The sequence below is a fragment of the Stegostoma tigrinum genome, chromosome 5 (assembly GCF_030684315.1).
Source record: "Stegostoma tigrinum isolate sSteTig4 chromosome 5, sSteTig4.hap1, whole genome shotgun sequence".
Classification (NCBI taxonomy): Eukaryota; Metazoa; Chordata; class Chondrichthyes; order Orectolobiformes; family Stegostomatidae; genus Stegostoma; species Stegostoma tigrinum.
The window spans coordinates 21,160,019-21,176,759 of record NC_081358.1 but is presented as its reverse complement, the minus strand read 5'-3'; the positions used below and the strand labels follow the sequence as shown (position 1 = coordinate 21,176,759).

Below are 16,741 nucleotides of genomic sequence, written 5' to 3'. Positions count from 1 at the left end.
GGGTGTAGGTGCATAGTTCCTTCAAAGTGTAGTTGCAGTAGACAGCATGAAGGAGGCAGCATTTGGCATGCTTGTCTTCATGGGTCACAACATTGAGTATAGGAGTGGGGTTGTCATATTATGGCTGTACAGGACATTGGTGAGGTCACTTTTAGAACACTGTGTACAATTCTCGTCAACTAAAAAGGTACAGAAAAAGTTTACAAAGACGTTGCTAAGACTGGAGGCTTTGAGCTGTAGGGAGAGGTCAGATAGGCCGGGGCCATTTTCCCTGGAGTGTCGGAAGCTGAGGGGTGACCGGGTAGAGGTTTATAAAATCACCAGGGGCATAGCTCTTGTTCCAAGGGTGAGGTGGTCCAAAACTAGAAGGGATAGGTTTCAGACTGCGAGCAGGTAGGTTTAAAAAGGGCCTGATAGTTAACTTTTTCACATAGAGGGTGGTGCCTGAATTGCCAAAGGAAGTGGGGAAGGCAGGTACAATTAAAACATTTAAACAGGCACGTGGATAGGCACATGAATAGGAAGGGTTTTGAGGCATATGGGCCAAATGCTGGCAAATGGGACTATGTCAGAATGGGATGTCTGGTTGACACATACGAGTCGGACTGAAGGGGTCTGTTTATGTGCTGTGTGGCTCCATGATTCCATTTCCTTTCTTAATTACTTGCTGTATGCAAATGATAGCTTTCTGCACTTCATGTTTCAGGACACTCAGGTCCCTGAAGTACAGCAGTCTCTAGTTTCTCTACAGTCAAATAATCTACTTTCTTGCAGTTGAAGTGAACTACATTTCCTCACAATGTACTATATTTTAGGTCATTTTCAGTCATAAGGAATGGATCCTGACTCCTGCAAGTATTATAATGCAAAGGAAAATTAAGTTAGATTAAGGAGGAATTTTAATGCCACAAACATGTGGATTTGGGCCAAGAGAACGATGAAACAAAGAATCACAGCTTTCAATCCCTGCTGGAAGGAGGAAAGGATTTTAAATATGGTTCAGACTAAACACAGTAACTTCAAGAAGTTGAACTTGCTATTTTGTTTATAATTAAGTTCATTCTTCAGAGAGAAATGTGCGGTTTTGTTTGCAAATCAATGCAATGAGACACATGGGGATGCAAACTGTCAGCAGACACACAAAATGGCAGATAGAACACTCCGAGCCCATTTTCCACTCGGATTACATTTTGACAATGGAAAACAACATGAGGTGGGGTGCAAAGAGGCTGCCGATGCATCAGTGACCATTTTGCACTCCTGCAAGGGTGACTTCCACCTCCAAGGACTCTTAAAAAGTGGACTGAAAATGCAGCGTATTCCACTATCTTTCAATCTTACAAATACTACTTTCCGATGTGTTTGCCCACATGATTATTTATGTCTAGATTCTAATATTAATTTAATAAAAGCTGGTTATTTCAATAAATCTTTATTTTTCTGCTGCAGTCTACTGACTTTGAAACATTATGGGGATCAGGGCTTTGTTTAATTAGTTTTGGTTCAAACTGGCTGTCTCACTTTTTGGGTGGCCCTGTGTCTCAGTGTTTGGCACTGCTGCCTCACAGCGCCAGGGGCCCAGGTTCAGTTGCAGCCTTGGGCGGCTGTCTGCATGGAGTTTGCACGTTCTCCTCATGTCTGTGTGGGTTTCCTCCCAGAGTCCAAAGATGTGCAGGTTAGGTAGATTGGCCACACTAAATTGCCCATTGTGTCCAGGGATATGACGACCAGGTGGATTAGCCATAGGAAATGCAAAATCACGGGCTTGGGGTTGGGGACTTGGGTCTGGGTGGTCAGTTTGGACTTGATGGGCCAAATGGCCTGCTCCCACACTACAGGGATTCTACGATCCTATGGAGAATCTTGCAGACACAGGAGGTGGAGGAGTGATGAGTGAAAAGAGTGCTGAAAAGGTTAATTCTGCTTATTGATGCTTAATGTTTCAAACAGTATTATTCAAATGTTTTTAAAAAAGCAGTACAGAACAGTAGGGATAAGCAAGGTGAAAGTAAACTACACTCAAAGGATCTCATAACTTGCATTGTCTTCTAGTCAAGAATTGACAAAAGACTTCCATTTATTCTATCTACCTTATAAGCAAACATTTGGATGGGTCAGAAGACCTGATAACTACAAGTGATTGTTTTATTCTAAGAAGTGTTTATTTTCTTCTTCTTTTGCCATTTATTGCTCTCCAGAAGATATGTTACAAGTGACCTATTTGCAGATGCTTTCTGTGTCATTTTTGAGAAATGATAAACTGAGACACAAGAGTTCACTGCCTCAACGCACTAAACGAGGTTGTGTGTCTGGGACTTGAAAAGATAATCTCTCTCAAAGAAATAAATTACAGATATTGTTCAGTACTCCTGTGGCACGGTTTACTGCCCCTTCCTCTGAGCCGGGAGGTTTGGGTTCAAGTTGCACCAGCTCCAGAGATGTGTAATTACATCTCTGAACAGGTTGATTAGGAAAACACCTATAAATGATAGTCTGATAAACTTATTGTATCAACAAAACAAATGAAGTAGCAGCTCCACCATTTATTGCCCAAATCTGCAAACATCAAAAGTAAAATTCTGAGGTTTGTCAATTTTTCCCTTTCTGTTGCAGTGACACATGAGACCAACTGGAAGTTTTAGCAGTGTAATGTTCATCTGGTACCCAAGGAACGATCAAAATTTAAGGACTGCTAAATGTCTGGTATGTATGTTTGATGACTACAAATAATAATATAGATGCAGGGCCCCTTAGATTCAACAAAACATTTGATGGAAAGTTTTAGACAATTTACTCCTTCAAGGATTTACAAGAAATGGCAACAAAACTTGAGCTTTAATATCAGATCTTTTAACACACATTTCCTTTGTTATCAAATTATTTGTGGAATTAAAAATAGTGTAGTAATATCAAACTTGCAAAAATGCAAGTTCTCCCTCGGTTCCAACATTAGATTAAATAGATTTTTATTTTAAAAAATACTGCATTAATAAATCAAGAGAGAAGAAATTATGGTTTATCATTTCTATACTTATATGAAATTCTTCACTATCGTTTTTGTTCGACTGTTAACTCATTTGAAACGGTGTATAGCAACAATGCAAACAGTTCCTTCTACTAAGCATTAGTATGCTTTTTACTTTGGAGCAAAGCTAATCTAATTAGCTTCATATTCACTATCAAAATTTCCAATATAGTCTAACTCTCTTGGCTTTCAGATGTGTCATTTGCCTATTTTCTCATCAGTATATTTTTCATGCCCCAAAGCACACTACCTTTATTTCATGCTTGGCCGGTGTGACGGATGGAGTAATGTCAATCTTTGCCTTTTTCTCCTCCTCTTCTGCTTTCTCCTCTTCTGCTTTCTTCTCCGGTGTCACTGTGGTTATTAAATTGGTTGATACGAGGCTCTTCGCTGCACCGTAATGAGCAGTCGCCACTTCAGAAGCTGAAACGGAGTCCTTTATGAGCATCTCATGATTCTCAGTGACAGATGCTTTAAAAACAAAAAAACAGAACTCTTCAGTCTCTGCTGAGTCAATTGGTCTCAGCTGATACGCACTAAGAAATAATATGATAAAATTACAACATAATAATAAGCCTCAGTACTTGCAGGCTGCTGTAGTCATTAGCCTGGAATTATTCCTTGCAGAAAACAATGTTGGTTGGGTCATCGCATTTATTCAGGATTGAGTTAGATAAATAATGGTGTCAGGATTGTTTTTGGGTGGCTGGGGTTGCAAGGACAGTGAAAAGGGCAGCATGATCAGATCAGCCATGAACTTACTGAATGTCAGAGCAGGCTAGAAGGCCTGAACGAAAACAGTCCTGTACATTTAATTATCTTTTGAGACTGTCACCAACTTTTCAAACAGCATCATTTAGAAAACCACAATCACCTATCTAGACTGTACACAACGCATAATCCAAAACAGAATAAGTCCAAGCACAGCAAAAGCCTAAGAGTGAAGTCAGATCATTGTTAGTGCAAAATACTACGTGATTAGGAAAATTCACTTTATCCTGTAGATCAATGTTGAATAATAATAAAATGATAAAACATGCAAGCAGCAGGACATGTAAAAAGCGCAACAGAAATAAATGTGTTCATGGTGCTACTGTCTGCATGGTCTGCAGCAGCTTCACTCCACGATAAGGAGTTATTTTAAAAAATTTATTATAAAGGAGCTAAAACAAAAATAAATTTATTACACAGAGACACATGACCCATATTCCACTTTTCAATTAGATTATGGCTGATCTGTACCTCAAACCAGTTTGCCTGCCTTTGCAAAGATGTGATTGATAACAAACAGTAAACAATCACATTTGCACATCTCTTTAATATACTGGAATTTGCATAATGTGGACTGGTTTTGCTTTCACTGTGTTGTCGTGGGTTTAAAAAATTACAGCAAATCTACACATTTGGCAGATTAAAAATGTGTGCTGCTGATTGGATACTCAAATCTAAAAAAGCACTCCAATCCAGTGGAAATGCACCACACAAATGTGATGGAGGTGTTTGACATTAAGGTATAGATTGCATTGTGACTGCACTCTAGTCATGACTACAACTCAAGTTCAATTATCTCTGCTCCCTATTCCTGTTCCAGCTAAACGGTAAACTTCACCTCCTCAGGCACATGTGATAATGATTAACTTTATTCTGACCATAATTTGTGAACGTTATTATGTTCAGCCATGTAAACACTGCAGCTTGTTGCTGGCAAGTTCTGCTCATGAACATCCTTGAAATCCAGTCACGAGATACAAATATTACACGTAAGACCCAAAAATAATCAGTCAGTTAGACATCAGACACGTGGGTGCACCGTGGGACAAAGATTCTATTCTTCCCTAGCTCCGTGACAATTATTAACTTCCCATTCTCAAAACTCCCATCTGGTTTGACACCTACAAAACTGCAAATTTCTTTTAACTTGCTTTTTTTCCCCCCTGGGGAAAGGGACATTGATGGTATCTCTAGAAATCCAACCAGAAAGATCAAGACAACAGGGCAGTGGCTAATGGCAAGCAAAGTGAGACAAGAATGGACAAGAAGTTAACAGCACCTACCCATCGGTGAATAAAGTAAATAGAGGGGACTATACTAAAGATAGTAAAAATACTTCATGTATTCAGATGAATGTACTAAGATATAGAAATTAGTGGCACAAAGGAAGATTTAGATTTAATTACCCTTTCAGAGACATAGTTACAATGTGAAAAAGGATCAGACTGGATTATTCCAGAGTACAAACTATTTCAGAAAAAGTGATACAAAGAAGAGGGGTAGCCCTGATATAAACAGATGACATAAGGACATTCATGAGAAGGATGATCAACTAGAATCAGAATGGCTAGATATTAAGAATAACAAATATCAGAAATCACTGGAGTGATTTATATAGCCACTAATGGTAGTTGACAAATCATTAAACAAGTAACTATTGGAACTTAGAACAAAAGGCAGTGTAATAATTGTGGGGGTCTTCAATATATAAAAAAAAGACTGGGGCATTCAAATTCATACGGGTGGTCTGGAAGATGGGTTTGTTGAATGTTCATATCATCAAAGCAAATTACACAAGCTACAAACCAGAAACAATGGGTAATCTTCAGGCTAAAAAGAGAAAGTGATGACACTTAGATAATTAGGGAGAAAAATTATTGAAGAAGCTTAAACAAAGAAAATGGCACCTGATGGCACACAATCTTTGGGTTCCAAAAGGCTTGGCTGCAGAGAATGCTGATGTGCTCACTGTGATGTTTCAAACTTCCTTTGAATCATGAACAGCCCTAACACATTGTAAATTGGTAAACATTAGAATGCTTTTCAAGAACAACAGGAGTGCACTACAGGTTAGGTGGCCTGACATCAGTTGTGTTGAAAATGCTGGAATTTACTGTTCAAGTCTTAACAGTGGACTTTGAAAAGTATAGTATCTCTAGAACTAGTGCTGTTTATTTAAAAACCAAAAACGAAGTCCTCTTTGACAAATACATTACTTTGTTCTTGAGGAAGTGGCTTCTCAGGTAGATAGAGAGGAACCTGTAGACAAAGTGCATCTGCAGTTCCCATTATCTCTGTAGACAAAGTGCACCAGGATCTTCAAAAAGGCACTTGATATTGTGCCACGAGGTGACAGTGGGCAAAATAATGGCTCATGGATTTCGGAGAATACATTAGCATGGAATGACGACTGGTAAGTGGCATGGGGCAAGAGTGAGCATAAACAGGGCATTTTTAAGGAATCTGATGGGATGTTCTGTGTTACTGACGGATTGAACATAAAAGTAAGGATGTTATAGTTCAGGTATACAGTGCAGTAGTCAAAGCACACGCTGACCACCATGTGCAGGCTTGTCTCCTTACTCAAGGAGAGAGGCCGTGGAGACAGATCATAGGAGTTTTACTGGGCTGATATTGGAAATAAACGGGTTGCCTTCTGTGCAAAGGTTGGACAGAGTTGGCCTGTTCCCATTGGGATTCAGATGAGCAAAGCATGAGCTGTGCAGGATCCCAAATGTCCTCGACAAGACGGATATGCAAAGGATGTTTCTCCTTGTGGGTGTGTCCAGGGCAGAGGGGCACTGTTTTAAAAATTAGCATAATTTTAGGATAAATTTAGAGAGAATTTATTTTTCTCCACAGAGGTTTATGAGACTTTGGACCACTGCCTCAGGAGACAGCAGGAGGTTGAGTATTTAAAATTTTGGAGGTAGAGATAAGATAGATTCTTTTTGGGCGCAAGTATCACAGATCATCGGGGTAGATGAGAATGTGGAATTCAAAACAAACAGATCAGCCATCATCTTACTGACGAGTAGAGCATGTTCTAGGAACCGAATGGCCTGCTTCTGTTCTCCATTCACGTACTCCTACTGGCCCCCAAGGCAGTGAATGCCAATAGTTTGCTTTCCAATTGTATGATGTCTCTCCTTTAAAATGTGTATACCATCGCTCCTTCTCTCAAAAAAACTAGTTTTAATCCTTTCATTCTCTGATCTGCTGTTGCATCAAATCCTGTTTCCTCTTCAAAAAGCCTCAGTTGCAATGTCACGACTCAACTTTTTCATAAGCCTCCAATCTAATCACTTCTGTAAAATTTCCAATCACCAACAGTGCTGAAGTAGTCAAAGTCAACAATGAAGTGCGGTATGACAAAGTGCACAATGCCTACTTCTCAATGGAAAATAAAACCATAATCATCTTCAGTTTGTATGAGAAAATCCTCTGCCATTGACATTATCCACTTATACGAGTTAAGAGTAATCTGCATGTAGAAATCGTCTTTAACTTTGATGCATGTTCAACCCAGCATCCCTTCTTTATTGAGTCAGCCAATTTCCATGTGCATAATTTTATCTACCTTAATGACATTAACTGGATTTCTCTCCACAGACGTTGCCAGACCTGCTGAGCTTTCTCCATCAATGTGTGTTTTGGTTCAAGATTTGTGTTTTAAAAACTTCACCCCCGAGGTTAACCACACTACTGTGATTAAATGATTAAATTACTTCAATTTTCCCCTAAATATTCTGTAGTTCACACCTTCCACAAAGTCCAATTTGTCCAAAATACTGTCCCAAAATCTTGGCCTGCATGAAGTCCCATTTGTCACTTTGCCCACACTTTCTGATCTCTGCTCCATGCTGTTCTCCAGTTATGTCTGAAATTTAATAATCCCTCATGCTGTAAATGCAACCTGCTGTACATCCCGTCCTCTTTTTAATCTATATCTTTGTAACAGTTCGATCAGATAGCTTCAGAACTGTTCCCAAACCCCTATAAATGTGTGCTTTCCTGTCCTCCTTCATAACTGCTCTTGAAACCCATCTTTCAATCATTCATTGCCTTGGTTATACAGGTGACAGAATCTCACTGCAGGTCAGTGCAAGCGTGTCTCAGTCTTTCTGACGGATTAGTACAGCTAGTCCATCTTCTAGTTAGTACAGGTACTTGAGATAGTGAGTAAATTGGGGGCGCTATTTGTTAGAAAGTAACAATTGTCATTTTTAGGTAGCTAATTAAAATTTACTTCCTAACCAACAGCCAATAGGGGGTTTGTCTTGTCATTTGGTGGGTTTTGTGATTCAACTGCAAGATGTGGTCAATCATGGATACTGACAGCCATCTGCAGGAAGTGTAGCCAGCTTCAGCTGCTCACCAAACAAATGAAACGGCAGTTGGATATACTAATGAGTGCACAAACAGAAGAGAGCATCTTAGACAGAAATTACAGAAACACGGTCACACCCAAGGAAGATAGATAGGTGACTGCTAGACAGTTCAGGCGGCATTGCAGGGGTTCCCTGCAGCTGTCCCACTGCAAAAGAAGTTTTCCATTTTGGATACTGTTGAGAGGGCTGGGCCATCATGTGGCAGCAGCAGCATGATAAAGCAGGCAGTGCTGTAGACAGGGGAGGGACAACGTGTATTAGAGCAATAGCAGTTGGAGATTTGATAGTCAGGGCCAGAGGTAGGTGAAACTGTGGCTGCGAGAGACACTCCAGGGTGGTATGGTGCCTCCCTGATACCAGGGTCATGGATGCCTTTGGGCAGAGATAGGGAATCCTGAAATAGGAGGGTAAACAAACAGAAGGCTTGTCTATTTTGGCACAGATGACATAGCTAGGAAGAGTGACAAGGTCCTGCAATAACAAATCAGCGAGTTAGGCAGTAAAGTGAAAAGCAGGGCCTCTAGAGTAGCAGTCTCACGATTGCTTCCCAGGGCACATGCTACAGAGGGTAGGAACAGAGACTTTGTACAACCGAACAGGTGGCTAAACAGCTGGTGTAGGAGACGGGGCTTCAGATACAGGGATCATTGGGATGTCTTTCAGCTTAGGTGGGGTCTGCACAAGAAGGGCGGGTTGCACCTAAGCTGCAGGGGCACCAATATTCTGGCAGAGAGGTTTGATGGGGCCACTTGGGAGTGTTTAATCTAGTGCAGCAGCCCGGTGGGAACTGGAGCAGCAGGTCACTAGGTATAGGGGCTGCGGAAGAGCTTGAGACTAATGGAAATATAGCTTACACGAAGAGCAGTCAGGGAGAGGTTGCTCAGCTCAGCAGAACGGGAGGCTTGGACTATACTTGTTTCAATGCAAGATGTGTAACAGGCAAGACAGATGAACTTAGAGACTGGATTAATGCATGTAATTATGATGTTGCTGCTATCAGAGACACATGGTTGAAAGAGGGGCAGGATAGGCAGCTTAATATTCCAGGATATCAATGTTTTAGCTGAGACAGAGAAGGCAGCAAAAGAGAGGGGGGAGTTACATTATTGTAAGGGAGCATATCAATGCTATAATCGGGGTGGGGGGGGGGGGCGCAAGAAGGGGAAATACTGCAGTAAGGCACTATGGGTTGAGCTCAGGAATAGCAAGGGTGCAATCTACTGACCTCCCAGGTGCCAGTGGGAGACAGAGGAAGAAGTGTGCAGTCAATTCTGGAAAGATATCAAAATGGCAGGTTGGTGTGGTGGGTGATTATGACTTCCCCCCCCCTATTGAATGGGACTCCCTTGGTCCAGGAGATTTGGATAAGCAGCAATTTGTTACATGTGTCAGGAGAATTTTCTTCCAACAGTGTGTGGATAGTCACACAAGGGAGGCAGCGATACCGGACGTGGTACTGCAAAATGAGCCTGACCAGGTGATCAAAGTTTCAGTGGGGGAGCAATTTGGGAAGTGACCATAATTCCAAAACTTTGCGGTTACATATGGTAAAGAACAAGAATGGACGTCGGATGAAGGTGTTAAATTGGGGGAAGGCCAACTATAACCGAATCAGGCAAGAATTAGAGAACATGGATTGGGAGCTGCTGTTTGAGGCTAAATCCACATTATGACATGTGGGAGACCTTTGAAGACCAGTTGATTAGAGTGGAGGGCATGTTCCTGTGAAAAAGGAGGACAGGAATGGTTGGATTCACAAATCTTGGATGACAGGGGAAATTATCAGCTTAGTCAACCACAAAAATGAAGCATACCCCAAACTTTAGGCAACTAAAAACAGACCAAGTCCTTGAAGAATACAGAGAAAACAGGAAGGAGCTGAAACGGGGAGATGAAATGTCCTTGGCCAGCAGATTAAGGAGAATCCCAAGGCATTTTATACATAAGTTATGAGGAAAAGGGTAACTAAGAAAAGACTAGGCCCACTCATGGGTAAAGGAGGGAGATCACAGAGGGAGCCAGAGGAAATGGGTGATGTAAGGGAGGCCCACATTTGAAAGACAGAAAAAAGCTGACAAGGATTAAACAAAATGGGACAGCCTGCTCTAACATTTAGGTGAAACATAACGGTACCTTGGAACAGGGCTACTTCAAGGTCAATGTGGGGCCCTGCAAGCAACCATCCAAAACAGAAGATGCCTAAGGATAGATGTGATTGGTTCCAGCCTCATTAATGGAAGGATGTTGTCCCATTAGGTGGACAGTACCAATTAGAACAAGAGGTGTAAATCACAGCCACGAACCACCCAGCCTAACTCATAAAACAGCTGTGAAAACAGCAGATACAGTTCTTTTGTAGCAATCATGTTTCTTTGAAGTTATTCACAATATTAAGAAATAGACTCTAGTTAAAGATCGTTACAGAGATAGGAGGGACTGCTGATGCTGGAGAATCTGAGATAATATGATGTGAAGCTGGATGAACACAGCAGGCCAAGCAGCATCAGAGGAGCAGAAAATGAAGAAGGGTCTCGATCCGAAACGTCAAACTTTCCTGCTCCTCTGATGCTGCTTGGCCTCTGTGTTCATCCAGCTTCACACCGTGTTATCTCTAGTTAAGGATTCTTCAGATAATCACAAGAGATAGCTTTCAACCTAAGTATAGGTACGCATATAGCCAAAGTAGAACGGAAGGATGAGGGGAAAAATATTTAAACGTTGATGTGGAAGTTAATTACTCTCAGGAAACGCTTTCTCCTGTCCCTAAAAAGATGCCTGGTACACGTTGAATGAAACAGATTGATTGAGACTTATTTGTTACAAAGTTTTAACAGTAGAAGTAGCTGTATAACTTTACACTTTATAACCAACTTTATAACAGAAATTAATACAACAAATCTTATAGCAGTTGGTTAAAACCAATTGTCTTTTTTTTATAAACATGACTGGGACAATGGAAAACTTAAGAGGAATAACTGAATGTGATCAGAGATAGCACATGGAATACAATGAATAACAGAATTCAAGCAGTCCTGAGAGATAAGCAAGCTTGGGACAGACCAGAAGGAGTATAACCAGTAACTTTGGAATGTTAATTAATAGGATGCGTAGAAAGATGCCAAGGCCTGGCAATTACAATGTCTGTTAAACACCATGAGATCATGAGAACCTGGGGCTGTGCATAAGAACGCCCATCACTGATTAGGTGGTTTCACAGGTTTGGGTATATGGAAAGGACACAGTGACTATGTGGGATCACTGTAACAGAAAATGTACAAAAATGCTGTATTTCACTGTAAAAATCAGAGCGCATCATTGATCTCTCTTCCGATCTGAGCCAAAGATCAAGGAAATAATCGAGTTCTCATGTTGAGGCCAGATTCGGGGAACATTTGGTTCTCTCCCTGCATCAAGTGGTTTTTGCTGGAATGAAAGTTTGCCACATGCTTGAATCCTGCCTGCCTCCATAGTCTTTGTTCCCAATTGCAAGGTTGGGCCGGGGCGGGGGGGGGGGGGCGGTGCGGTGGTATGCACCTACAGGTAAGATCTGTAATGAATAATTTACATTAGTATTCACCAAAGACAGGGGTGTGGGGGATGTTAAGGTTAGAGAAAGGTGTGTGAATATTCTCAGACAGCTCACCATAATCAAAGAGGAAATGCATTAAGGTAGACAAGTCCCGAAGGCCAGATGGGATCTACTCCAAGATAGTGTGGGTGGCATGGGAAGAAATAGCTTAGGGGCTTTAAGGGGCATGACGTTCCCTGTACAAACCCAAACTGCCCACCGCTAACAAGTCCATTTGCTTCCAAATGTGAATAAATCTCAGTATCTTTTCCAACAGCTTCCCCACTGACAATGAGCTCTCTGGCCTGTGGTACCCGATTTCCCCCCTTCAACAAAGGAACAACATTGGCTATTCACCAGTCCTGTGGAACCTCACCTGAGGCCAAAGAGAATGTAAAGATAGCCAATGTTGTTCCTTTGTTGAAGGGGGGAAACCGGGTACCACAGGCCAGAGAGCTCAATGTTAGTGGGGAAGCTGTTGGAAAAGATACTGAGATTTATTCACATTTGGAAGCAAATGGACTTGTTAGCGGTGGGCAGCGTGGGTTTGTACAGGGAACGTCATGCCTCACCAACTTGATTAAGATTTTTAAGAGAAGATGATAAGAATGGTCGACAAGGGAAGGGCAGTGGATGTTGTCCACATAGACTTGAATAAGGTATTTGATAAGGTGCCTCATGGCATGCTGTTCTAGAAGGTAGAGTCTCATGGGATCAAAGGTGAGCTGGCTAGATGGATACAAAATTGGCTTAGGTAGAAGACGACAGACTCGCAGTGGAAGGTGCATTTTCGAATGGAAATTAGTAACTAGTGATGTTCTGCAAGGATCAGCTCGGGACCTTTTTTGTTTGAAAAATATATAAATGATGCAGAAAAAAATGTAGGCGGTCTGATCAGTAAACTTGTGGATGACACCAAAATTGACAGAGTTGCTTATAAAGAGGAGGATTGTCAAAAGATATACACAGACAGCAAATTTGGGCAGAGAAATGGCAGATGGACTTTAACTCTGAAAAATGCAAGGTGCTACATTTTGGAAGGTCCAATTCAGATGCAAATTATATAATAAATGGCAGAACCCTTAGAAGCATTGAAATATAGAGGGATTCGGGTGCACAGGTCCACAGATCCCTGAAAGTGGCAACACAAGTGGATAAGATAGTCAAGAAGTGACACAGCACACTTGGCTTCATTAGCTGTGGTAGCAAGTATAAAAGTTGATAAGTTACATTACAGATTAGAAAACTTTAGTAAGGCCACATTTGGAACATTGCATGCAGTTCTGGTCACCACACTACCAGAAGGATGTGGATACTTTAGCGACGATACAGAGATTTACCAGGATGTTGCCTGGTGATTAGGGTTTTGGTTATGAGGAGAGGTTGGATAAACTTGGATTGTTTTCACTGGAAAGATGGAGGCTGAAGGCCTACCCATAGAAGTCTAGAAAATTATGACAGGCATAGATAGGATGGATAGTCAGAGGGCTCCCCCCCCCCCTCCTTCTTCATACTAGACTTCATACTATCTTCTCTAATTACATTATTTTGGTTGAGATGCAGGCCCATTTAAAATAAATGGCTCAACAATTTACTTTAGAAAATGGTAAGTATTCCTAAATTAATACTGCTTAGTGCAATTTCAGAATCTATGTTCTTCATTAAATCCAAGCTTGATGTACAAATGGAACAAAATTAGGGTCAAAAAGAACATCAAGATCTCTTTCCACTATTCAAATTAGAATTCAGGCAAACAATGTCTCCAAAGAACGAACGAACAAACTCCACATTTCAGCAGTCTATAGTCCTTGGATTTCCTTACCTCCATCTAAGCTACGTGACATGGTGTAACGTTTGCTGGAAGAACGCTCAAAGTATGGTGCTGGGCGGTCTATGAGGGAGCTAGCTCTCCGAGTCTGGGCTTGTGTCCGTCCACTGTAGCGGAACTTTGAACCCAGTGTAAGGAACTTTTTAGGAGGTGGTTCAGGAGATACCAGCCTGTAAAAATGGAAATCATTGGTTTACCTGAAAAACAGCTGCATGAAAGAAGAAATTCTGTATTGAACTTGAATTTTTTTTTGTCACAAACACTATCGAAAGATGGTTCACCATGATTTCAATTCCCTGTTTAAAGTCAAAATCCTTGTCTTCATTGATGATGCAATGCTGCTTGGCACATTTTGTACAATTGGTCATATGCTATTGGATTGAATGGTAACCTTTGCATTTGCTGTGACATGATGACCAGAAATGAATAAAAGAAAGCAGCTGTAACCGAGTCCAGGTATTCATACAGTTCATTAATCATTTAATAAAGGCACTGGTCTTAATTATTGTGGGGAGAAAGGAAGGAGATACAGCAGCTGGGAAGACCTGGAGATCATGCTTAAGCAGGACTTCACTTTTTAACATCCCACTTCCCACCTAGCAGGGACCATATTGATAAGCTCAAAGGGAAGACCACCTTGAATATGGTTTGGAATAAGAGGAATTTTTTTGGGATTCTCTGAATGCAAACGAGGTGTCTTTCTTCTCATCATTCAATTGTTTTAAATATATTTTTATCATATAGGTGTCCCCTGTTTAAAATGTTTTGGTGCGGTTTGTAAATTAGGAAAGTTCACTAAATACGCTGTGTCCATTTTTGTTTTAGTTCTGTAACATGCATGCTCATTTACAAAAGAACAGACCACCTCTTAATTTAGATGATAACCCCTTGTTCTAGAATCCTCAAGTTGTGAAAATAGTTCATCTTTACCTACCTTGTCTTATTAATATCTTGACCTTTATCTTTAACCTTCTAAATTTGAGAGAAAAAAAGGCCTAAGTTGTATCATCTCGTTTCATAACCCTGCAAGTCCAGGTATCAGGTCAATTTCATATTAAAAAGTTCAAGGTCGGGCTTACCGAAAGAATGTGTGATGTTCAATGCAAACTTTCCACAACCTTTTTGCGGCTTTGTGGTTGGGAAGTTTAAATCCAATGGTGCTCTCAAATTGCTCATGCTAGGAAGGAAAAAGCATAGTGTCACGCTTTCGTGTGAAAACTGTACAAAACATTGCAGCCAAATGAGGATACAAATCCATGCCTAGTATCTCCCCAGAACCAATCATACAAGTTATTATACTCACATGTGGCCCAGTGCAACTTAATCAGAATTTAAAATCATCCATATTTCTACAGTTGGCAAATTATAATGTAACTGCCAGTCTATTCCACTTCAAACATATTCCTCTGTGGCATCTAAGGGCTGTGGAAATGTACGAACAATTAAAGGCAAAAAGCCCGACAATCTGAAGGACAACCACGAGAGCTGGCGTCCTCCAGAGCAGAGCTTGCCCTCATTTGTGACAGTGCTGTTACGGGCACTTTTCTGGCTCCCACCAAAACTCTAATCTAATGCACAAGGACAGCCTACAGATCACAGCAGTGCTCCCCTGAGGGTATTCTTTTTTACATTATCCTTGTTTTGGAGGGAAACTGAAGTTACTTTCCTGAATTGTACACACAGGACAACTCAAAGCCACTTTGGAAAAGCATGAACAAAACTGCTTTAAGCAATTCAGGTTGGCATCAGCATTTCCTAGGTACTTGGGCTTAGGAACACCCACTAATGAAGTTCAAAAGTGTAAATGAGAGTTCTTAAGCAATATAATCCAATATATGATAATAACAATTAAATGGAACCAAATTTGTATTTGAGACATATTCAGTTAGTTTAATAGCACATTTTTATTTTCTGCGAAAGGTGAAGATTTGCTTGCTTCAAGGCAGTATACAGTAGACTCTGCAAATCTGGTTTACTTGGGCTAATCAAAATACCAAATTAGATTGCAAACCTTAACAATGCTACTCACTAAAGCATAAAAGCGATCCACCATTAGCACTATTACTACAAAGTGCAGTGGCAGCTGGTTTTAAAATGCAGCAAAATGCAAGGCCAGCACTCAGCCACTCAAAATTTAAACAAAAGATTAGGCATCATTCCAGAATGACTGTGACATTGAGCTGAGGAATGAAAAAACTTACAAACTGTACCTATAGTGATTTGTTCTAAATATACTTTGTCTGCACTATACTGTTGTGTCTTTTAGCCACTGTTGGGCAAACTGCCACTGGAATCAACTTTCAAGGTATTTCTTTTCAGTCTGATATTCGTGTATTTGCTAATAATGTAGATCCATAGAAACAGTGCATCATGCGCTCAATGTTTCAAGTTCACATGCATTTCATAGCATTTTTTAAAAATCACTTTGAACAGATATACCACACGAAAATTCAATTTTATCTTCCTTCCCTGGGCAGCAGGGTGGGTTAATGGGAGTACGCACTGCTGCCTCACAGCACCAGGGATCCAGGTTCGATTCCAGCCTTGGGCAACTGTCTGTGTGGAGTTTGTACATTCCCCACTTGTCTGCTTGAGTTACTACCAGGTGCTCTGGTTTCATCTCACGGTCTAAAGGTGTGCAGACTAGGTGGATTGGCCATCGGAAATGTGGTACTAGGGGGACAGGGCTGGGTGCGATGTTCTTTAGAGGGTTGGTGTAGGCTCAGTGGGCTGAATGGCTTTTTTTCTGAACTATAGGGAATCTATGGTTAATAAATTTTCCACATACTTTACATTAAATGATTCCTATCTAAACTGCACTCAAGACTTTATTGCTTCAAGTAACATGACACTGCTGACCATCTTTAACACTCAGCATCTTAAAACATCTGAAGGAGGATCACATGATGTTAATGCTGTTTTCTTTCCACAGATGCTGCCAGATCTGCTAAGTTTCTCCAGAAATTTGTGTTTTTATTTCTTTTAGAGCTCCAGCAGCTACACTTCTGTTTTATCTTAAATAATCAGCCATCATAACAAAAACAAAACCATTGTTAGAACTGATCCCTCGTAAAGGAGCTTAAGCAGGTTATTTTGATAAAAATAAAATATGGGAGATGCTGAAAATCTGAAAAGAAACAAAATGCATAATATGCTGG

General features: G+C 40.8%; 1 protein-coding gene across 25 annotated transcripts in view; it reads right to left on the bottom strand.

Annotated features, from left to right (window-relative positions):
- The window catches only part of LOC125452074 (band 4.1-like protein 3), a 271,558-nt gene that overhangs the window by 54,342 nt on the left and 200,475 nt on the right, over nucleotides 1-16,741 (bottom strand). For all 25 annotated transcript variants that reach the window (XM_048530014.2, XM_048530012.2, XM_048530009.2 and 22 more), the window contains exons 10-12: nucleotides 14,663-14,760; nucleotides 13,578-13,753; nucleotides 3,276-3,496 (exon numbers count right to left, since the gene is read on the bottom strand). In XM_048530014.2, coding sequence (XP_048385971.2) covers nucleotides 3,276-3,496; nucleotides 13,578-13,753; nucleotides 14,663-14,760 — 495 coding nt within the window. The remainder of the gene's footprint in view (nucleotides 1-3,275; nucleotides 3,497-13,577; nucleotides 13,754-14,662; nucleotides 14,761-16,741) is intronic.